This window comes from Neomonachus schauinslandi, chromosome 2 (genome assembly GCF_002201575.2).
Source record: "Neomonachus schauinslandi chromosome 2, ASM220157v2, whole genome shotgun sequence".
Taxonomy (NCBI): domain Eukaryota; kingdom Metazoa; phylum Chordata; class Mammalia; order Carnivora; family Phocidae; genus Neomonachus; species Neomonachus schauinslandi.
Genome location: NC_058404.1, coordinates 190,173,743 through 190,194,807, shown reverse-complemented (window position 1 = coordinate 190,194,807; position 21,065 = coordinate 190,173,743). Strand labels below are relative to the sequence as shown.

General features: G+C 46.5%; 1 protein-coding gene across 1 annotated transcript in view; it reads right to left on the bottom strand.

The window, feature by feature from the left end:
* The window catches only part of FAM184B (family with sequence similarity 184 member B), a 148,221-nt gene that overhangs the window by 40,180 nt on the left and 86,976 nt on the right, over positions 1 to 21,065 (bottom strand). The window contains exons 6-7 of the mRNA XM_044912765.1: positions 12,968 to 13,078; positions 8,646 to 8,753 (exon numbers count right to left, since the gene is read on the bottom strand). Coding sequence (XP_044768700.1) covers positions 8,646 to 8,753; positions 12,968 to 13,078 — 219 coding nt within the window. The remainder of the gene's footprint in view (positions 1 to 8,645; positions 8,754 to 12,967; positions 13,079 to 21,065) is intronic.

The following is a 21,065-nucleotide window of genomic DNA, read 5'->3' as shown; positions in this document are numbered from 1 at the left end:
CCTAATACTAGCATTGTCCAAAGGTCAATTATATACTTAAATGACCAAACTGAGAATATATGTTTTTTTCTATCACATAGGGAACATTTGAAAATGGCCCCACGGGGGTGCCCGGGTGGCTCAGTCGGTTAAGTGTCTGACTCTTGGTTTCAGCTCAGGTCATGATCTCAGGGTCATGAGATTAAGCCCTGCGTCAGGCACCGTGCTCAGTGCAGAGTCTGCTGGTCCCTCTCCCTCTGCTCCTCCCCTGGCTCTCTCTTTCTCTCTCTCTCAAATAAATAAATAAAAATCTTAAAAAAAATGACCCTACAGACCCCACAGAAGTCTACAAGTAAATCTCACCACCGTTCCAGATGTTGACATTCTACAGATGATGTGACTGATGATGACAATGCAATAAAATTAGAAAGCAAGAAGAAAGTAGGTTTAAAAAAGTAAACTCTGGGATACAGCTAAAGACATACACTTAGAGGGAAATTCACAGCCTTCACTGTATCTATTAGAAAACATTCAAGAAGTTAGAAAAAGCATAAGAGAATAAACCCCAAGTAAGCAGAAGGAAAGAGATACAAAAGACAAAATTAATGACATAGAAAAGAAGAGATCCGCACAACGCATCTGAAAGCTGGCTTTTTGAAAAGACACATGGAGCCTGATCAAGGAAAAGAGGAGAAGGAACTTGAAGCAATATGAATAATGGACAAAGAGCTCACGAAAGTTATCATAGAGATGAAAAAGAATTTCAAATGTACTCTGAGCCACTGTGAGGGCCGTGAAAGGAAACGCACAGGATGTAATTTCTGGGCCACCTTAACAACTGATATATTTAAAGGCATCCTGGGCAGGAGTCCAGAAACAGGAGAGGGTGGAAGACGCTATAAAAAACTGATGATGCACCGGGATGACTACATCGGCTCCCAGCTGCATCCCATTTTTCTATTTCCATACATTGACGGATGGGTGCCCAGGACTCTGTAAGGTGGGCAGGAAAGACACTACCGTCCTTGGGTTACAGATGAGATGTGAGATCAGAGAGGTAGTCCAGCGACTTGCTTCAGGTCACATGGCCACTGGAGGGTGGCATGAGGACTGGACCCCTGGGCTGTCCCGCTGCCTGCCCTGTGATTTCATGCGACCACAGTGGTACTCACCACCACCACGTTGGCAAGATCCCCAGATGCCAGCATCGGGACTTAACTGGGTGTGAGTTTAAACCATGTTGTACAAACGTGCTATGAGAAATATCTGTGAGACAGACAAGATCAACCCGAGAGACGAAGGTTGTTTTCCTAATCAACAGGGAGGCGAACTAAGGAATCCTTTCTGTCTATTCACTTTTTTTCCATCCCCCAGGACCAGAGACAGGGGCATTCTTTCTAAAAAAAAGGTGAATCCTCCTCTCCCTCCACAAGTAATTGGAAAGGACCCCAGTGTTCTTCTAAATCATCCTCCAGCCAAGACTAATTTTTGAAGGATTCCTAATCTAACCTTTGACTACTAGGACTCAAAATGATACCCTTAATGAATTCCATTCATTCAATTGTCACATCATGTATCAGTTGTGTACAAGATGGTGCTAAACATCTGCCACATACAGGTGTATTAGGTGCTGGAAGGATAAAGATTAAGAACACCTAGTTCTTTTTTTTTTTTAATTTTATTTATTTATTTGGCAGAGAGAGACACAGCGAGAGAGGGAACACAAGCAAGGGGAGTGGGAGAGGGAGAAGCAGGCTTCTCACGGAGCAGGGAACCCAATGTGGGGCTCGATCCCAGGACCCTGGGATCATGACCTGAGCCGAAGGCAGACGCTTAAGGACTGAGCGACCCAGGCGCCCCAAGAGCACATAGTTCTTGATTTCAGCAAACTTATGGTTCAGCAGGGGGACCAACAGACCATATAAATGTCAAAAATATTTCCCTCCTCTCTCCCCCTACCTGTGTACCTGGCATTTGAGATCAAAGTATATCATTCAAGAGGCACCAGGGTGCCATCGGAATATTTCACAAATGGACATGAACTTGGAGATCAACAGTTGGCTGAACGAGTGCTTTCAAGCTCACTAATACTCATGTCAATGGCGCACTCTTCTCTGACCTTCAAATGGAACAGATTCTCCAGCTGCCCCTTCCCTGGTTATCTGCTTGGGATCTCAGTGAGTTCCTCCCAGGAACGACCCTGAGCCACTCCTGGTGTATTCGGAGTTATCCGCCCCTCATTCACACTCCTGCTTGCTCTGGTTCCGCCCACAACTCTCTGTCCAGGGCCAAAGTGGCCTGGGCATAAAGTGTGCACAGAAAAACAAATAGTTCTGTGGGCGCCTGGGTGGCTCAGTTGGTTAAGCAACTGCCTTCGGCTCAGGTCATGATCCTGCAGTCCCAGGAACGAGTCCCACATCAGGCTCCCTGCTCAGCAGAGGGTCTGCTTCTCCCTCTGACCCTCCTCCCTCTCATGCTCTCTGTCTCTCATTCTCTCTCTCGCAAATAAAAAAAATAAAATCTTAAAAAAAAAAAAAAAAAGAAAAACAAATAGTTCTGTTCTCCTCCAACCGTCCATCACCAAAGCCTCCTCCCAACTTGTCCCAAGCAAAGAGCTGGCTGGTTATTTTAAACCTGCGTTCACTTTAGGTCTTCATCTTTCATCTCCCAGCCCATTAACCTCTTCTAGATTGTTTCTATTTTAAGGGAACACCCACGCCCAGAAAATCTCCTGGAAGGGAATATTCAAAGTCATTCTCAAGTTCAATTGACAATCCTTCAAAGGTAGCATTATGTACATCTTAAAATAGAACACCTAATGCAATGGGGTTTTGTGGAAATGATTACAGGGGATTGTCATAGATACTATAAAGTCATCTTACATTTATAGATTCTTGAACAGTTTTGAAAAGTGCCTTCATATATGTTCTTCGGTTCATTACCACAGGTCTCTGGGTGTGGAGCCCAGTAAGGATTATCACCGCCATTTTACTAAAGAGAAGCAGTATGGCGTCATGGTTTGGAGCATGGGCCTCAGTTTCTCTACCTGTAAAATGAGGTCTGTCAGGGTTGTTGTGGGGCTCTGTACATTGTTCTTGGCACACAGTCAGGGCCTGGTCTGTGTCTGCTACTCACAGTAATGAGGAAACTGGTCTCGGCTTTTTTTTTTTTTTTTTAAAGATTTTATTTATTTATTTGAGAGAGAGAATGAGAGAGAGAGAGCACATGAGAGGGGGGAGGGTCAGAGGGAGAAGCAGACTCCCCGCCGAGCAGGGAGCCCGATGCGGGACTCGATCCCGGGACTCCAGGATCATGACCTGAGCCGAAGGCAGACGCTTAACCATCTGAGCCAGCCAGGCGCCCTGGTCTCAGCTTTTGGGACTTGCCTGAGGTCCCCCAAACAGGTCTGGGGGAAAGCTGGGGTGGAATCCATGCCCTAATCCTCCGACCGGAGCTGTTGCCAGCCCTATGCTGTCTTCCCAGGTTCAGCAAATCTCAGCTCGATTCTCAGCCAAGAATCTCTCCACAGAGTCAGTCTTCAGGGCAGCCTGCCTTGTTCCAGGTCAGACAGAAGCAGACCCCTCTACTCACACCACACAGAGGGCTCACCACAGTTGTTCGAGGGCTTGGTGGTTGTCTGTCTGCCCACCCCCAAGATAGCTGACACCCTTGGATTCCTATGATCCAGCGGGTATGCCACAAGGTGCCAGCCTGCCCTGCAAAGTGCATGGGGCCCCCTGTGAGCCGGGGACCCTTCCCAGGCCGGGGAGAGCTTCAGGGCGCCCCTCGTCTCCCTTCCTCCAGGCCTCGGGGATTTTACCTTGGGACTTTTCACTGCGCTCCTTCCCCCTGCCTAGTCCCTCCCTGGGGAAGTCACCTTCAACTTTCAGGGTCCAGGCAGATGGCAGCAGATGTCACCGCTCTGTGGAAGCTTCCTGGACTCCCCTGGGCAGACACCTGCCTCTCTCATCTTGGCTGCAAAGAATCTTCCTGCCATTATTACAGTGACTATCGTACCAAGTGATTATTTGAGTAAATACTTATTTCTCCCGCTAGAAATGGAACCCTCCAAGGACCGAGACTGGGCCTTATTGACCCCAGCATCCAGCCACCATAGCCTGCAGAGACACCATGCATAAATATTTGGTGAGGCAAAAAGACCTGAATAAGAACAATCACCAACGACTCTTTTTTCTTCTGGAAAGAGGTACAGGCATGAGCATCTGTGGAAACTTCAACCTTTTTTTGCCTCAGCTCACTGTGACCCAGGCACCAAAGGAGTCTTCCAGAAAAAAAGTTTCCCTTCAGAGTTACCAAGACTGATGTGGTTTTCTGAAAACCAATGAAAAAAACTATGTATCTAAGAGAATCAAAGAGACTTGCCATGAGAGATCAGGACAAAAGGTTCAGCAAAGTCCCAGCTAACTGTGCCTGGGACAGAGCCACACCCAGGCTTGGCAACCCTCTCTCTGTATGTTCTGGGAGTGGAGTGAAAATAGCTCGGCTCTCAAGTGACATTATTATTTATATCTCTCTTGACTCACTGCAGTGCTTTGGCAGAAGAGCCAATGGCCTAAACCAAAACTCCCGAGTCTTGAACAAACTTAAATTTTATGGGCCCTTGTAGGTCTGTCCGCGTGGAGGGCCTGCTCTGTCTGCGCCACAGGGGGCCGCTCACACAGCCTCTCCACCAGCCTGAGAAACTCGCTAGGACTTTGTATCTCTAGGACCTAAGCCAAGCTTCGACTCGCTCGGCTGGCATATAGTCGGCTTGCCAAAAACATTTGAACTAAATTCCAAATTTTCTCTGATGGGTCATATTGCGGAAGTTTTATAATGCACCACGTTGGCCAGGTTGTGGGGAAACAGTCACACGTGCTGCCGTTGGGAGTGTGCACTGGGACGTCACCAGTGGAAAGCAATGGGGCATGACTATCAAAGTTAGAGACGCACGTGCCGCTGGACCCGGAAAATTCTACAATCACGAGTTAGCACCCACCGAGCATTTGCACATGCTTTCCGACACTGTACGTATATTAATTCATTTCGGCCTCACAAAAGCCCTCTGAGGTAGGTGATATCATTGCCCCAGTTTTACAGATGAGGAGGCTCAAGCAAAGAGACTTTAAATCATTTGCCCAAGATTGTCCAGCCAGTAAGAGCCCAGGGGTCTGTTTGGGGCGGGCGGGGTGGGGGGGGGGCTTGCCTAACTATACTACACTATATCCGCCTACAGAGCTATCCACTGAAGCAGCATTTGTAATGGAGAAAAACAACCTAAATATCTATCATAAGGGAAAGAGTAAATATATTATAGTTTTTTGTACAGGGGATACTGGGTAGTTGTTCTTTCAAACAAATGAGGTTGATGTGGACGTGTACTGATGTGTTGCAACCTCCAAGCTATGGAAATTTAAGGTAGAAAAAGTAGAGCACAGGCCAGTATGCTACCATTTGTAGAAAAAAATATATATTCATAATTATGCTTGCATATGCATGGTATATAGCTCTGAGCAGATATACAAGAAGAGATAAAATACAACAAAACCAGACAGGGAACTAGGGAGAGGAGGGAGGCTTTTCACTGTATGCCTTTATATACCTTTAAATTCTGTGCCGCATATATGGATTAATTATTTGAAAAGAAAACAATTTAAGAGAACAAACTATACCTGCAAAGCACATAATAGTTGCCTAATTAGGAAACACAGCACCAGATGTTTAATTCTATTACTAAATGTTCACTTGGTTTTAAAGCTGTCGGTTTATGAATGCTTCTCTCCTCCAGCGTCTAGCTCAGAGGCTGGCCCATCCTAGGTATTCCACAAATGACTGTGGAATGAATAAATAACGTGCATGTAGAGTTGAATCAAATGGAACTGATGTTCCCTGAGGTTCCATGTGCAATTCACACACACCCTAGGAGGGGTGTGTACCACTCTCTAGAAACCGGGCTCATGAGGGACAATGTTCTAGACCAAGGAGGGCGGGAGGAGAGCCAAGTTTCATGGTGAACCAACCTATGGTTGTCAACATGCACTTGTATTTTGAACTTCCTCAGGATTTTTAATTACATCAGAGGTTTTCAATTGGGGATAATTTTGTCCCCAGGAGACATTGGACAACATCTGGAGACATTTTTGGCTGGGACATTTTTATTGGGGAGATGCTACTAGCATTTGGTGGGTAGAGGCTGGGGACGAGACAGAGAAAGCCTGAGCCACCATAACAGCTCCGACCCTTGTTCATCTGCCCTGGGACATACCTAGAACTTCTAGGTGTGTGTATTCTCCCCTGAAAACCCAGCCGATGCACAATGTTCCTGAGCTTATCAACTTTATTTTCACTGGATCTCATTACTCAGGAGCCCAGTCAACTCTGTCCCATCTCCCTGCCACAGTCACTGTGAGGAGCTGAGAAATAGTTGAATATTTGAGAAAGAATCTTTCCAGAAAATGCCATCGGGTGCTGGTGGAAAGTTCAGCTGTCTCCGGGGCCAGGAGCTCTTCCAGCGGAATGCTAGCTCATGAGGCTGGTTCTTCAGAAACTGAGGGAGGATGAAAATATCTGCATACATCTCAGGCAGACCCCATCAGGAAGGATGCGTGGCCCCAGATCAGGAAGGACCAGCCCCATCGAGGAAGGTGCAGGTCTGCTCTGTTAGTCTTCTCAGGCAGGCTTATGGGGGGGCAAAGAGAGCTACTCAAGGATTCTCCCCCACTCTGGGCATCAGATGGGAAACACAGGGCACCCTGGCTGCCCTCCTCAACCCCAAGACAGAGCTGAGGTCTGTTTTATCTGGGAGGCATCCTGGGCATGTGTTGATACCCTCACAAGGAGAGTTGGGGCTCAGAGCCACAGACCCAGCGGTTCTGTCCTGTCCTGGCTGCTGACATGCCTGTGACCATGGGCAAGTCACACAACTGCTCTGGGCCTCAGTTTCTTCCTCTGTAAAATGAGTGCATTACAGGGTTGTTGGAAGACTCCAAAGAAGTAATAGATGGGGACGACGTTCTAGAGCTGACCGGGTCCCATACAAATGTTGTCATTCACATCGATGTCCACCAGATTTCTGGCTCATTTTTACCCCGGTGAATATGTGGTTAAGTAGGGGTCATTCCAGTGGGGCGGGCCTTGGGGGCTGTTGGCGGGACCAGAGCTCAAGCTCTGGAAGTCTGGGGTCGAGGGAGAGAAACTGCAGTTCCTGTCGACACTCAGGCACATGGACACGGGGAATAAGAGTTGGACGAGGACGAAGCAGTGAGATTCAGACTCACTTACGTGTGTTTTCCCACCTGGAATATGAAGTGGACTGAAAATCCGGGACAGTAACAAAATAAACTGTTACAGTGGTGGGCTTTTGCTGGCTCCAGCTGCAAAGGTTAATTAACAGGGAAGCTGAATCAAGAGGATCACTGAAGCCAGGACACTCAAATGCCAACTTCACGGGAATTATTTATGGGTTTGACATCATGCAGCAAATGTTAAAAAGAATGCTTATGTTCTGCCTTAAACTGTGGCCCCGGGAAGATATACTGAAGTCCTAGCCTCCAGTACCGGTTCATGTGACCCTATTTGCATAGAAGCTTCTGCAGATGCAATTAGTTAAGGCGAGGTCCTACTGGATCAGGGTGGACCCTAACCAAGGATCCCGGTGTCCTTAGACGAATGCCTTGTGAAGACCCAGAGGCGCAGATGCACAGGGAAGAAGGCCCCGAGAGGACAGAGCCAGAGCGGGAAGTGAGGCATCCGCAAGCCGCAGAACGCCTCGGATTGCCAGCAACCATCAGAAGCCGGCAGACAGGCACGCAGGAGAGTCTCCCTCTCAGCCGCCGGGAGGAACCAACCCTGCCGACACCTTGATTTGGGGCGGCTAGCCTCCAAAACTGTGAGACCACACCTTGCTGTGGTTTAAGCCACCAAGTGTGTGGAGATTCATTATGGTGGCCCTAGGAACATAAAATGGCTTATGGTGAGAGGGCAGAGGACACACAGGAACCGGCTTCCGCCCTGGAGCAGGGTCCCTGAAAGGGCAGCCTCGCCGGAAGGGCCAGCGTGAGGGTGGCTGGTATCTTGGAGGCAGAGGGTGGCCAGGGGCGTTATCACTATGCTTCCTGCCAGGCAGAACCCAAGGCCGCCTGTAGGCACGGAGCCTTTTTTTTTTTTAAGACTTTTTAATTTATTCATTTGAGAAACAGAGATACAGAGAGAGAGAGAGAGAGCACGCGCGCATGAGCAGGGGGAGAAGCAGAGGGAGGGGGAGAAGCAGGCTCCCGGCTGGGAAGGGAGCCCAATGCGGGGCTCGCTCCCAGGACCCTGGGATCATGACCTGAGCCAAAGGCAGACGCTTAACCATCTGAGCCATCCAGGCGCCCCTAGGCACCGAGCCTGTTATCTGCCAGGCAAGCTGCTCTCAACGAGGGAGGGAAGACTGCATCTGACACGCCCTGCTCTTTTTCAAACCACGCGGATAATTACCCAGAACTCTATTTTCCTCATGGTTTTTGCAAATGGATTTTGTGGTGATTTTTTTTTTTCAGACGCTTTGGCAGCTCTGAGGGGGGAGATGCAAAAGCCCATTAATGACAGCATGTGTCACGAGGGATGATAAGCGCTGAGAGAAGGGAAATATCCTTAATGAAAGCAGAAAAAAAACCAGAGGTTACCTGGGTCTCGAAAATGCTGCAGTGCCGGCAGTCCAATCCCTGGGGCCTTTCTTTGCCTTTTCCGGGACGCACCTTATTCTGTTGGATAAATTCTTCCAGTCTTAAAACCTAAAATAGAAGAAAAGAAACACTTAGTAATGAAACGGAGCCCCGTCTACTGATGGGGTCATTAATCTGCGAAACCATTCTCCCGGGTCAATTTGTTCTGGGGACAGTGCCCCATTAGACAGCTTCTAAAAGTGTTTCTGGAAAAGCCATTTCTAATTGGCTGGTTGCTTCATCTTCCTAGAAAGGATGAGCCTGGCAGGTGTATCATACTCTATACTTCCTTTTATTTATTTATTTATTTTTAAAGATTTTATTTATTTATTCATGAGAGACAGAGAGAGAGAGGCAGAGGGAGAAGCAGGCTCCCAAGGAGCAGGGAGCCCAATGTGGGACTCGATCGCAGGACCCTGGGATCATGATCTGAGCTGAAGGCAGACGCTTAACCATCTGAGCCATCCAGGTGCCCTCTATACTTCCTTTTAAATTATGCACATCAGTACACCTATATGGGAACTGTAGGGTGGTTTTCCTTGGCTTTCAGACCATTCCTGGAAGATCATTCTCTTTCTTTTTTTTTCTTTTTATTTGACAGAGAGAGACACAGCGAGAGAGGGAACACAAGCAGGGGGAGTGAGCAGGAAGGCTGATGCAGGGCTCGATCCCAGGACCCTGGGATCATGACCTGAGCCGAAGACAGACGCCCAATGACTGAGCCACCCAGGCGCCCCACTCTCGTTCTTTTTTTAAAAAGTTAGTTGGTAAAGAAAAGGAACAATATTTAAGAATTATACCAAAGAAAGCGTGGCTAGAAGGTGCTTTTAAAGTGTATAGCCCTAATTATGATGATGATGATTAGCCAACTAACTGTAGAGTATCGATTAAACAGACTGGCTTCTCCGCTCTAGACTTTGAGAAGAACAAGGCGAATAACCATAAGGAAAACTCAGATGTGGCTAACAAATCTTTGTAGGAAACCTAACACTCCTCAGGCCCCATGCCAGGTATGAGGAGGAAAGGAAGAGGGACAGGGTGAGAATAAGATATAGCCCGTGCCTTCCAGGAGCTATCATCTTATGGCGGAAGCAGCAGGTAGATGGTTATCATCACAGCAATATTCAGAAGACAAAATAATAATAGGACCACGAATGGTGTGTTTGTTCTGTGCCAGGCACAGACCTAAGCATTTTACAGTATAAAGTTGTTTAATCCTCACAACAACTACTATGAGACACATACTACTGCAGAGAATTTACAGCAAAAATCTCTGCCCAGGGGAGTCCAGGGCACTTTAGGGGCGCTGAAGGATAAACTGGAGTCTGTCAGTGGCGACGGTGAGAAAGGACATTCCAGGGGGCAGGAATAGCAAGTGCAATGGCAGAGGGAAGGTAGGATGTGTGTGAAGACTGGAGGAAAGTTCCATGTCAGGGACCCGGCATGCAGGAATGGCGGGAAGGAAAGAGAGTCCGGGGGGTAGTGGTGGTGGGTTGGGCTAGGCCCCAATTATGAAAAACATGGAAATTAAAGATTTGGGGGAAGGAGGAGTGGGGCCTTGAGCAGATTTGGGTTTTAGAAGGCTAGTTCTGGGAATTGCTGGCCCATGGGGAATGTGGAGGCAGGGAGATACAGGCCAAGGCTCTTGCCAGACTCCAGGCAATATCATAGAAGAAGAAGATTACGAAACTATTTATACTGCATCTTGCTAAGGCTTGCGAAATATTCAAATGGGAGTCCTATGCAATTATTTATGTAACCTCTACAAGAGGTAAAGAAAAACAGAGTCTAGGCAAGCCATCTGGGGGTCTGATAAAGGGAGAGGAGGGGACTGAGAACCTTTAGTGATAGGACCCATAGGACTTGACAACTGATTGGATGTGATGATGGGGTAGGGCAGGGACACCAGGTGAAGATGGAGGAGGTCAGGGCTGACTCTCCCATTTCTAGCTTTGGTAAGCGGGGGACCAGATGAGGTCACCACTAGCTCCGTGGAAGAAATGGAGGATGAAGAGCAGGCCTGAGGCGCTTTGTCAAGGTCAGCCTCTGGGTCAGGCCAGCCATCTGTAGATATGATCCTCGGTCATCAAAGATGCGGCATACCGTGCTAGAGGGAGTACTGGCATAATGGTTAAGAGTGGGGTCTTCAGAGCCGCATTATCTGGGTTTGAATCCCAGGCCCCGCTAGTCCTTACCTGTATGACCTTGAGGAAGTGATTTACCTTCTCTGTGCCTCAGTTTATTCATTGTAAACCAAGGATAATCATAGTACCTACCTTGTACAGTGGTAGTGAGGATTAAAAGTTAATATATGTAAACCGCTTAGGCAGTACCTTAACTAAAGTAAGCACTCAGCAAAATTCACCCTTGTCATTTTTAGAGACGGGTTCTCAGGGGCATTTAGAGAAATAGTCGGCGGGGGGACCCCAGTGTCCCATGTCAGAAGGATGACTGGGCTGGTCCCACACACATATGTGAAGCCTCCCTAAGCTCTGCAGAGCAGCGTAGTCCAGATCCAATGTGAAAATTGGCAGTACAGCTCAGGAGGGAGGGAAAGAGGAGGGAGAAAGGAATGGGCATCCTCACTGGGCCGCCACCTTGGGCTAAGGTGGAACAGGAGCTTCTGGAGCAGAGACTTTCCACCAAGACTGCTCCTCCAGAGCCCCTGATATAGCAAGTCCAAGGCATGGCAGGCTCACCTTCTAGAAAAATGATAACTTGTGACATAGAAAAAAAGGTTGGAGGAAACCAAAACGTGGACACGCATCACTCAGCCGAAGAGATAACATATCACAAATACAGCTGCGGCCCCCGAGCTTCTCCTGATCTCCCACCCTCCTTCCCTTCTAGAAACAACCCCTGGTTCAGATTTCCTTCTGTCATTCTCAGGCATGTCTCCAGACTGAACTCCACTATGTATTTTTAAACAATCAATACTGTTTTGCACACGGCTTCTAGATTCTTAAAAGCTCCCCCAGGAGGTTGCAGTGCTCAGCCAGGGCTGAGGAACAAATTTCTTTTTCTTTCTTTCTTTTTTTTTTTTAAAGATTTTATTTATTTATTTATTTGAGAGAGAGAGAGAGAGAGAGAGAGCACATGAGAGGGGGGAGGGTCAGAGGGAGAAGCAGACTGCCGGCTGAGCAGGGAGCCCGATGCGGGACTCGATCCCAGGACTCCAGGATCATGACCTGAGTCGAAGGCAGTCGCTTAACCAATTGAGCCACCCAGGCGCACCCGAGGAACCAATTTCATGGACTCCTAAGGGGAGGGTGGACTCAGGGCTCATCTGGAAGGTGTGAGAGAGGGCAGGGGAAGCAAGGGAACCCCTTCACATTTTGGGGGGTCTAATGAGGCTCAAGAATGAAGCCTGTTTCCAGTCCCTCCCAGGAGTTCCCCCCATAGGATGGCCAACAGATCTTTTAAACTTTGACCTTAGTCTCTGGGTGGACCCACAGAGCAAACTGTGATGTTCAGCTGGTCTACAGGCATTCTCTACTCCTTTCTCCCTTGCCTGCCTCCTCCGTGCCTCCCCAGGCTGGCCTGGTGACACGGATATGACCAATGCATTGGAGAAGGAGTCAGTGGGAGCCCTCTGTGAAGGCTTGTGGTTTCCTGATGAAGTGGGCAGGCCTGGTCATCACCCGCTCCCCCCGCCCCCGTTTCCTGGTGTAAATTTGGATCTGGCAATGGAGCAGTGACAGTCATTTTCCAAGCCTGGGGGGAATCTGAGCTGACTTCTTAGACGCAGCGGGCACAGGGCCTAGGGCCCACGATCCTTTGAGGGGCCATGACAATGTCTGAATTTCTTTTAAAGTCAGAAAGTAAAAATACAGCTTGGCTATATTAATCTTTATGCCAATGTAGTCATAAAATATAATTTTTGATATTCTTTTTTCAATAGAGGAAGGAGTCCATGAAGGCAAAAGCGCCTAAAACCCAGGAAAGTGAGGACACAGCCCAGGAGGAGGAGAGACTGTGGGAATCTCAGATATACCAGGCCTGATGTCATTTATACACAGAATCCACCCCAGCAGCCTACTGCCTCCTTTCATGCGAGACATTAAAGGCCTCTTTGTCAAGCCTCCATAAATCAGGCTGTTACTCGCAGCTAAATTTATGCCCCATAATACAGATTTCTTGTCAGGCCAAAGTCCTTTCCTTTCTTCCAAGGATGCTGAACATACGGAAGTCAGGCCAGATTTCTGAGATTCCTGGCATCTCAGTTAGCCAAGACTCCCACCCAGACCCATCACTCCCAAGCACTGCATTAATTCGGGATTTACCTCTAGCAGAGAATTCTGGAGCTTCACATTTAGGGCTGCTTTCTCTTCTTCCAGCTGCTTGATTTCATTTTCTGACTTCTTCTTCACTTCCTCCAACTGTGCTTCTACTTCCTAAATGATGAATAGAAGAGTTATCCATATCCAAGACATGAACGCATGGACAGGACATGTACATATTCACACCCTGCCTTATCCCAAAGGGGTTCAAAGAAGCTTACAATAAAGGTCACAAGATACAAAATTAATCTACAGAAATCCATTGCATTTCTATCAACTAATAATGAAGCAGCAGAAAGAGAAATTAAGAAAGCAATCCCATTTACACTTGCACCAAAAAGAATAAAATACCTAGGAATAAACTTTACCAAGGAGATAAAAACCTGTACTCTGAAAACTATAAAACATTGATGAGAAAAACTGAAGACAACCCAAACAAACGGAAAGTTAGTCTATGCTCATGGATTGGGAGAACAAATATTGTTAAAATGTCCACACTACCCAAAGCAATCTACAGGTTTAATGCAAACCCTATCAAAATACCAACAGCATTTTTCACAGAACTGGAACAAATAATCCTAAAATTTGTATAGAACCATGAAAGAACCCAAAATATCCAAAGTAATCTTGAAAAAGAAGAATAAAACTAGAGGTATCACAATCCCACATTTCAAGATTTACTAAAAAGCTGTAGTGCTTAAAACAGTATGGTACTGCCACAAAAACAGACACATAGGTCAATGGAATAGAATAGAAATCCCAGAAATAAATCCATGTTTATATGCCTCCTTGACGAAGGAGGCAAGAATATGCAATGGGAAAAAGACAGTCTCTTCAACAAATGGTGTTGGGAAAACTGGACAGCTACATGCAAAAGAATGAAACTGGACCACTTTCTTACACCATACACAAAAATAAACTTAAAATGGATTAAAGACCTAAATGTGAGACCTGAAACCATAAACATCCTAGAAGAGAACACAGGCAGTAATTTCTCTGATATCAACCATAGCAACGTTTTTCTAGAGGCAAGGGAAACAAAAGCAAAAATAAACTACTGGGACTACATCAAAATGAAAAGTTTCTACACAGCAAAGGAAACAATCAACAAAACTAAAAGACAACCTACTGAATGGGAGAAGATACTTGCAAATGACATATCCAATAAAGGATTAGTATTCAAAATATATAAAGAATATAGAACTTAGGGTGCCTGGTTGGTTCAGTCGGCAGAGCATGCAACTCTTAATCTTAGGATTGTAGGTTCGAGCCCCACATTGAGTGTAGAGATTACTTAAAAATAAAATCTTAAAAAAATGAACACACAACATCCAAAAAACAAATAATCCATTTTAAAATGGGAAGAAGATTTGAACAGACATTTCTCCAAAGAAGATATCCAGATGACCAACAGACACATGAAAAGATGCTCAACATCACTCATCACTAGGGAAATGCAAATCAAAACCACAATGAGGTATCACCTCATGCCTGTCAGAATGGCTAAAATAAAAAACACAAGGAACAAGTGTTGGCAAAGATGTGGAGAAAAATGAACCCTTTGTACTGTTGGTGAGAATGCAAACTGGTGCAGCCACTGTAGAAAACAGTATGGAGATCCTCAAAAAATAAAAAGTAAAATTACATATGATCTAGTAATTCAACTATTGGGTATTTACCCAAGGAATATAAAAACACCAATTCAAAGAGTTACATGAACCGCTATGTTTATTGCAACATTATTTAAAAGAGTCAAATTAAGGGAAGCAGCCCATGTGTCCATTGATAGATCAATGGCTAAAGAAGATGTGGTGTATACACACACACACACACACAGAGAGAGAGAGAGAGAGGAATATTACTCAACCATGAGAAAGGATGAAATATTGCCATTTGCAGCAATATGGATAGATCTAGAGAATACAATGTTAAGTGAAATAAGTCAGAGTTAGAAAGACAAATACCATATGATTTCACTCATATGTGGAATTTAAGAAACAAAACAAACATACAGAGAAAAAAAAGAGACAAGCCAAAAAACAGACTCTTAACTACAGAGAACAAACAGATGGTTACCAGAGGGGAGGTGGGTGGGGGATGGGTGAAATAGGTGATGGGGATTAAAGAGTACACTTCTGGTGAGCATTAAGTAATGTAGAGAATTGCTGAATCACTATATTGTACACCTGAAACTAATATAACACTGTATGTTAACTACACTGGAATTAAAATTAAAAAAAAGATTGATCTATTAATTTAAAAAGTCACTGGAATGAATAAACTCAGAGTCAGCAGCATTTTATATAAACCATTACTTTATTCCTGGCATTGATTTACTTCTGGATCTCAGCTTTTAATATTACTTAAAGGAAATAACTTCACAATTATTAAATTCTACTTCCAAGTTAAAAAAAAAAAGAAGCCTATAATAGTCATAAAATATTGTAAGAAAACACAAATTAGAAATTAACAATGGGGTGCCTGGGTGGCTTGGTTGGTTGGGCATCTGACTCGGTTTCAGCTCAGGTCATGATCTCAGGGTCGTGAGATGGAGCCCATGTGGGGCTCCATGCTCAGTGAAGAGTCTATTTGGGATTCTCTACCTCCCCCTCTGACCCTCCCTCTGCTTGTGCTCTCTCTCTTTCTCACTCAAATAAATAAAATCTTTGAGAAAAAAAGAAATACACAAGAAATTCAAAAGAAAACAAATGTTAAGATTATACCCCAAATCTGATAAATATTGGTGGGGGGGGCGACGGTGGGACATGGTAGACATCTGGGTTTAAGTTTTACAGTGTAAAGTGAGAAAAGAGAATGCTCATTACTGACACAATTCTCAGTGTTCCATAAGTCATGAAGCCAACTACATTCTCAGATGCAGGGAAATATTAAAATCAGAGCAAAATTTCCCTGGGATGACCTGGGGTTAAATGGAAACCTATCATTCACTCATTCAGCCAACCAATATCAATGGAATATCTATTACATGCCAAGTATTGAAGGGGCTAGGGATACAGTCACTGTGTGCTGGTAAATGTTAAACAACTGGCTTCCAATCAATCAATCAATCAATCAAACTGCTTTGTAGCATTTGTTGATTTCCATGTATAAGTACTCCTACTATGGCCGATTTCAAGTTACTACCATGATGTCACTGAGCAGAGAGAGCTGGGAAAAGATGTGACACCTGCCTCTCAGGAGTCAGTACAAGTTGGCTCTGACACACTGGAGATAATAGTGAACAGGGTTCCCCAGTGGGGAAAACAAGTAGGAAATAGGTGATTATAATGAAATGTAGTGACAGCTACGTGAAGGTAGGATCAGTAAAAACTGGACAAAATGAGACAGGTGAATTTGGGAGGTGGACCGGGGAGTGATCCCCCTTAAGGGAGAGCTAGGCATTAAGGCCAAGAAGGGAAAGGATATGGAATGAATGGTGACCTAAAAAGCTGGAGAGCAGAACTGAACAGGGGAGTGGTGTGGGATAAAGCAAGAGAGGCAAACAGGAGTCCAACCACGTAGGGTCTTAAAAACCACGTACGTGAAGGAATTTGGAACTACACCATGAAGATGATAGGGGGCCTTGGGAGAGTATGAAACCAAGGTTGAGTTTTCAGAGGATCCCCCTGGAACGGAGACTGGATTCAAGGGAGTGGGGAGAAGGGACGCAGGGAGACCAGTAAGGAGATCATCGCACGGTCCAGCAAGAAATGATGGGTGACCGGATCAGTGTGCGACCACCAAGGACAGGGGGAACTGGACATATTCCAGGGCCATCAAAGAAGTGGACGAATGGGTTTGATGACTGACTGAATGTGACACACAAAGGAAAAGTCATGTCTGACAACTGGGTTTCCGACTTGAGCATCTAAAGAGATATTGCTACTGATCACCTGGAGGACACCTGTACACCTTCTGTGGGGCCAAGTCCAGGTCAGGCCAGTGGCCCTGAGGTCAGGCACTTAGAAGAAAAGGGGGATGCAATTAGATTGGAAGGTCACATGAGGTGGACACTTAGCATGGGTATCGTCTCTTCAGTAAATCGAAGATCCCTTTTGCAGGGCTTAATGTTTGGAAAGTTCATTTGCTAAAAATGACATATAAATTATCCTTTTGCTCCCAAGAACCATCAGAAACAAATTCTGATTTTTTTATTTCATTGATTAGCTTCTTAGTCACTGAAGCTTTTGTTGAATAAAAGTTTTGTTAAACATGCTTTCTGGTAAAGACACTCACTAACTCTGCCAAAGTGTGCTCTCGGTCACGACAGTGTAGACGCCTGGGAGAAAGATTCCTAGCAGAAAACAAGGGCTTTTTCTAATTCTACACAGCCTAACTTCCCAGGGTCCTTGTGATCAATCACAGCTTCAGCTGTTGCCTTGACAAATGGACCTAAAGTGAAAAAAAAATGTCACCAGATGGAAAGAGCTGACCTCGTTAGTGATTTTTGGCACCTGGAAGCTTCATTTTAGGTGCAGAATAATGTAGTTTTCTGTCAGAAGACGAACAGCTCTGGGTCATCTCGAGAACACAGACTGGGAGGAAAGCATGCTTATATCCGGCTCAGTCCAAAGTGACCCTGAGGATTTAAACAGTAAACTTTAACAATCTCCTAGCTAGGCAAAGAGAAAAAAACACAACTACAAGGATATGAACATGAGGGAAAAGGAGACTAGTGCTTTCAAATCTAAAAACTGCAGCATCCCATTCCATACCTGGAACAAGGTTCCATGGGCCATTAATTTCCAGAAGTCATAGAGCACTTCCAGAAACTGTTCTTCTGAACTCTCACGGTACTTGGCGAAAAAGCTTTATTGCATCCGTTTCACATGGAAGAAATCCCATGAGGTAAAAGTAGGACTCACACCCACCTTCTGCTTCCTTGTCTAGACTGTCCACAATTACAGGTAATTTAAAAAATAGACACATGGAGTTTGAGGCCCATGTTGGGTGTAGAGATTACTTAAATAAATAAACTTAAAAAAAAAGGCGGGGGGGAAGACACATGAAGGAGTCACAGTGATGGGAGCAACAAATGAGCAACCACAGAAAATTACTAGATTTCAATTGGTGCTTTAAAGGAAAACACGTTGAGGTGCCTCGGTGGCTCAGTGGTTAAGCGTTGGACTTTTGTTTTCAGCTCAGGTCATGATCTCATGATCCTGAGATGGAGGCCCAAGTCGGGCTCCACACTCAGTGCGGAGTGTGCTTGAGATTTTCTCTCTCCCTCTGCCCCTCCCCTGACTCACACACTCATTGTTTCATTCTCTCTTTCTAAAGTAAATAAATACAATAAATCTTTAAAAAAATAAAGGAAAACGAAACATGCTTTTTTCAAGAAGAAAAATTACTATTTGGAACGCCTCTGCCTGCTGCTCCCCCGCTTGTGTGCGCTCTCTCTATCAAATAAATAAATAAATAATCTTTTAAAAAAAATCTATACTTTCAACAAGCTAATATTCATAATGTCCAGCATCCAATCAAGCATTACTAACAGAGGCTGCAGGGGCCCGAAATGCAAATGCTGGGGGATCACACAGAGAACCAGCCAAGAGGGACACGAGGGCACCGGAGAGCCACCTCGCCCCACCAGCCCTGCTGGCCTGAGGAGCTGGGCTGGAAGGCAGGTAGGATAGGTGCCCGCTCCCTGTCTTTGTGAAGCTCCCAGAGTCTAGAAGGCAGCCGCAACATGTGACTGTGGGCCCCTGGGAGCTAGGGCTTCATGACGCCTGACACCTGTGATCTTTCTGTCCCGAGGCTTCCTCTGCCCCAGGAACTTGTCTCCATTTGGATTCAATGTGTGGTTCACCCAACAACAGAGCAGGCCCACACTGGGTCCAGGGCAGTGCCCTGACCTGTTCACCGGCACAATGCTTTCAGATATAGGTGCTGAATAAACATTTGGGGGTCAGTGTGGGACCAATGGATGAATAGCTATTGCTCAAATATTACTTTATACTGGATAGCCCTAGATTTAGTTTGGCTGTTTCTTTAAATGTGACCTGCCCTAAAGAACAATGCGTTCATTAGTAGAAAATACCTACTGGGCACCAACTAGATTGAGGGGTTCAGTCCCTGTGCCCACCAAGGTCACTTTTTAGAGGACGGATCACAGTCAAATGAAGCAATCACAATGGCTCTTAAAGCCTACTGGGACCATTGTGTGAGTTCAGGGGCTGGATGGACCAGGCTAGGCAATGGGCTACTCTGTGGGGGGAGGCTTTCTCTGTGGGAATTCTCATGGGCATGGAGATGAAGAGGAGCACTCCAGGGGAGGTGGCCAGCAAAGGAGGGGGTGACACAAAGGCCTGGGAAACTCCCCAGGGTTGGGTGGAGTGAGAAGCATGTGTCCTGGAAGCCATAAACCCAAATAGGGCCCAGCAGGATGCAGCAGACATGCTTAGCCATTGCTCAGGCTCCCCGGTCGGAGGAGGGGAGGGTGTGGAGAACAGCTGCTGGGTCCAGGGGAGCACAGCCAAGGTGATGGGCATTGTGGGAGGAGGGAGCTCAGGAGGACACTTTGGTTTGGGGCATGAGCAAGTGGGAGAATGGGATCACTTGCTGATGGGGACTCAGGGTGACCCTCTCTGGATTTGCGCACCATTGTCCCAAAGCGTTTCCTTAATTTTTCATAGCGGAAAACATGTCTACAAAGCCTCCTACAAGTGCTGTGCAGCCAGGCTCCCTTCGGGCTGACTGTCTTGCGACAGCTGCAGAATGCTGTTTCCTGCAGGCCAGCCCAGGGCATCTCTGAGCTGCACCCAAGCCACCCCCTCCCCCGCCCACCACCCTGCAGTCAATTCCTTCCACCACTGCCACACTGAGGGGCATGGCTCGAACAGGGTGAGCCTATCTTCAGTTTTCTTTTGTGGAACCGAAAGGCCTGACCTTGAGAGTGTGGTTCAGGCCATCGCTTGCATTTCAAAAAACCCACTTCTGTGCAGGAAAACTTTCAGGGTTATTTCCGGCAAGAGAATTTCCCAAAGATACATATTCATTAGCCCTGAGTGAATGAACTCCTGTGTCTGTGAGGCCAGACATGATGGGGCGTATTGGCAGGCGTTCTGGGTGTAGACTGATTCGGGTTGAAATGCCCGATCCCTGCTTTGGGAAGCATGCGGATACTCCCCTCATTGTGTCTAATTGGGGGTGGCGGGAAAAGTCAAATTACTGCAGCAGTTCTGTGTCACCTGGGTTCTTCAGTGCCAGGGGAGGGGCTGGCCTTGGCTAACCTGAGCAGGAGGGTGGCAGGTACTTGGGGCTTAACCGCTGGGCCAGGCCTCAGGATGGTCCTGGGTGGCTGCCTGGAGGAAGAACCCTGCATGAGACCCCTGGTCCTGGAGTCCCTGGGGGAGTGCCCAGGTGGATGTGCGAGGACCCCAGGCTGACGTGGAGGAAGGAGAGACTGACCTTTGGGGCTTCCAGGTGGGCTGACCACCAGGCTTCTCTTCCCCTCTAACTACACTTTGGTGATGGGAATGAGGGCAGAGGTCATTCCCAAGCAGGAAATTGGGGGGAGTGGGTAGGGACAGGAATGAGTGTCCCATCTGTGGTCAGTGTAGTGCGCCAGCCCATTGGCAGAGCCAGTCCATCCATCCTCAGGGCTTGAATCCTGGTCCAGGCTCCCTCTGGGGGGTGGGGAGTGGTGTTGGGTAGATGAGGCCTAGGATGAGGATACTAGCAGGACAGGGCTACTTTGATATAAGTTTTGAACAAGTCCTACATCAATACCAACCATCCCGGTAAGCCCATCCCTACTGATTTCCACCAGTAGCATACACTAAATTTCTCAAATGTCCTCAACACACAGAAGCAGACATTTTCTGAGGACTCCCCACTCCCAACCAGAGTTTTGGTCACTACAAAGTTCTCATCCATCCTTAGGAATAAATACAGCAAGCAACATGTTTTTAGTTGTCATGTCCTCAGCGCTGTCTGCAGGGAAGACTGCCATGATCATGTGACTTTCCACACCGTTTGCCCTCTAATTTCGCAGTCGTGTCTGGCCAGGCTGAGCAGCTGTAGTTCTGGCCACACTTTGATTTGCTCCTTCTGGTTTGGGCCATAGCTGCAGCTGCACTTGCTAGCCACACTTCTGTAG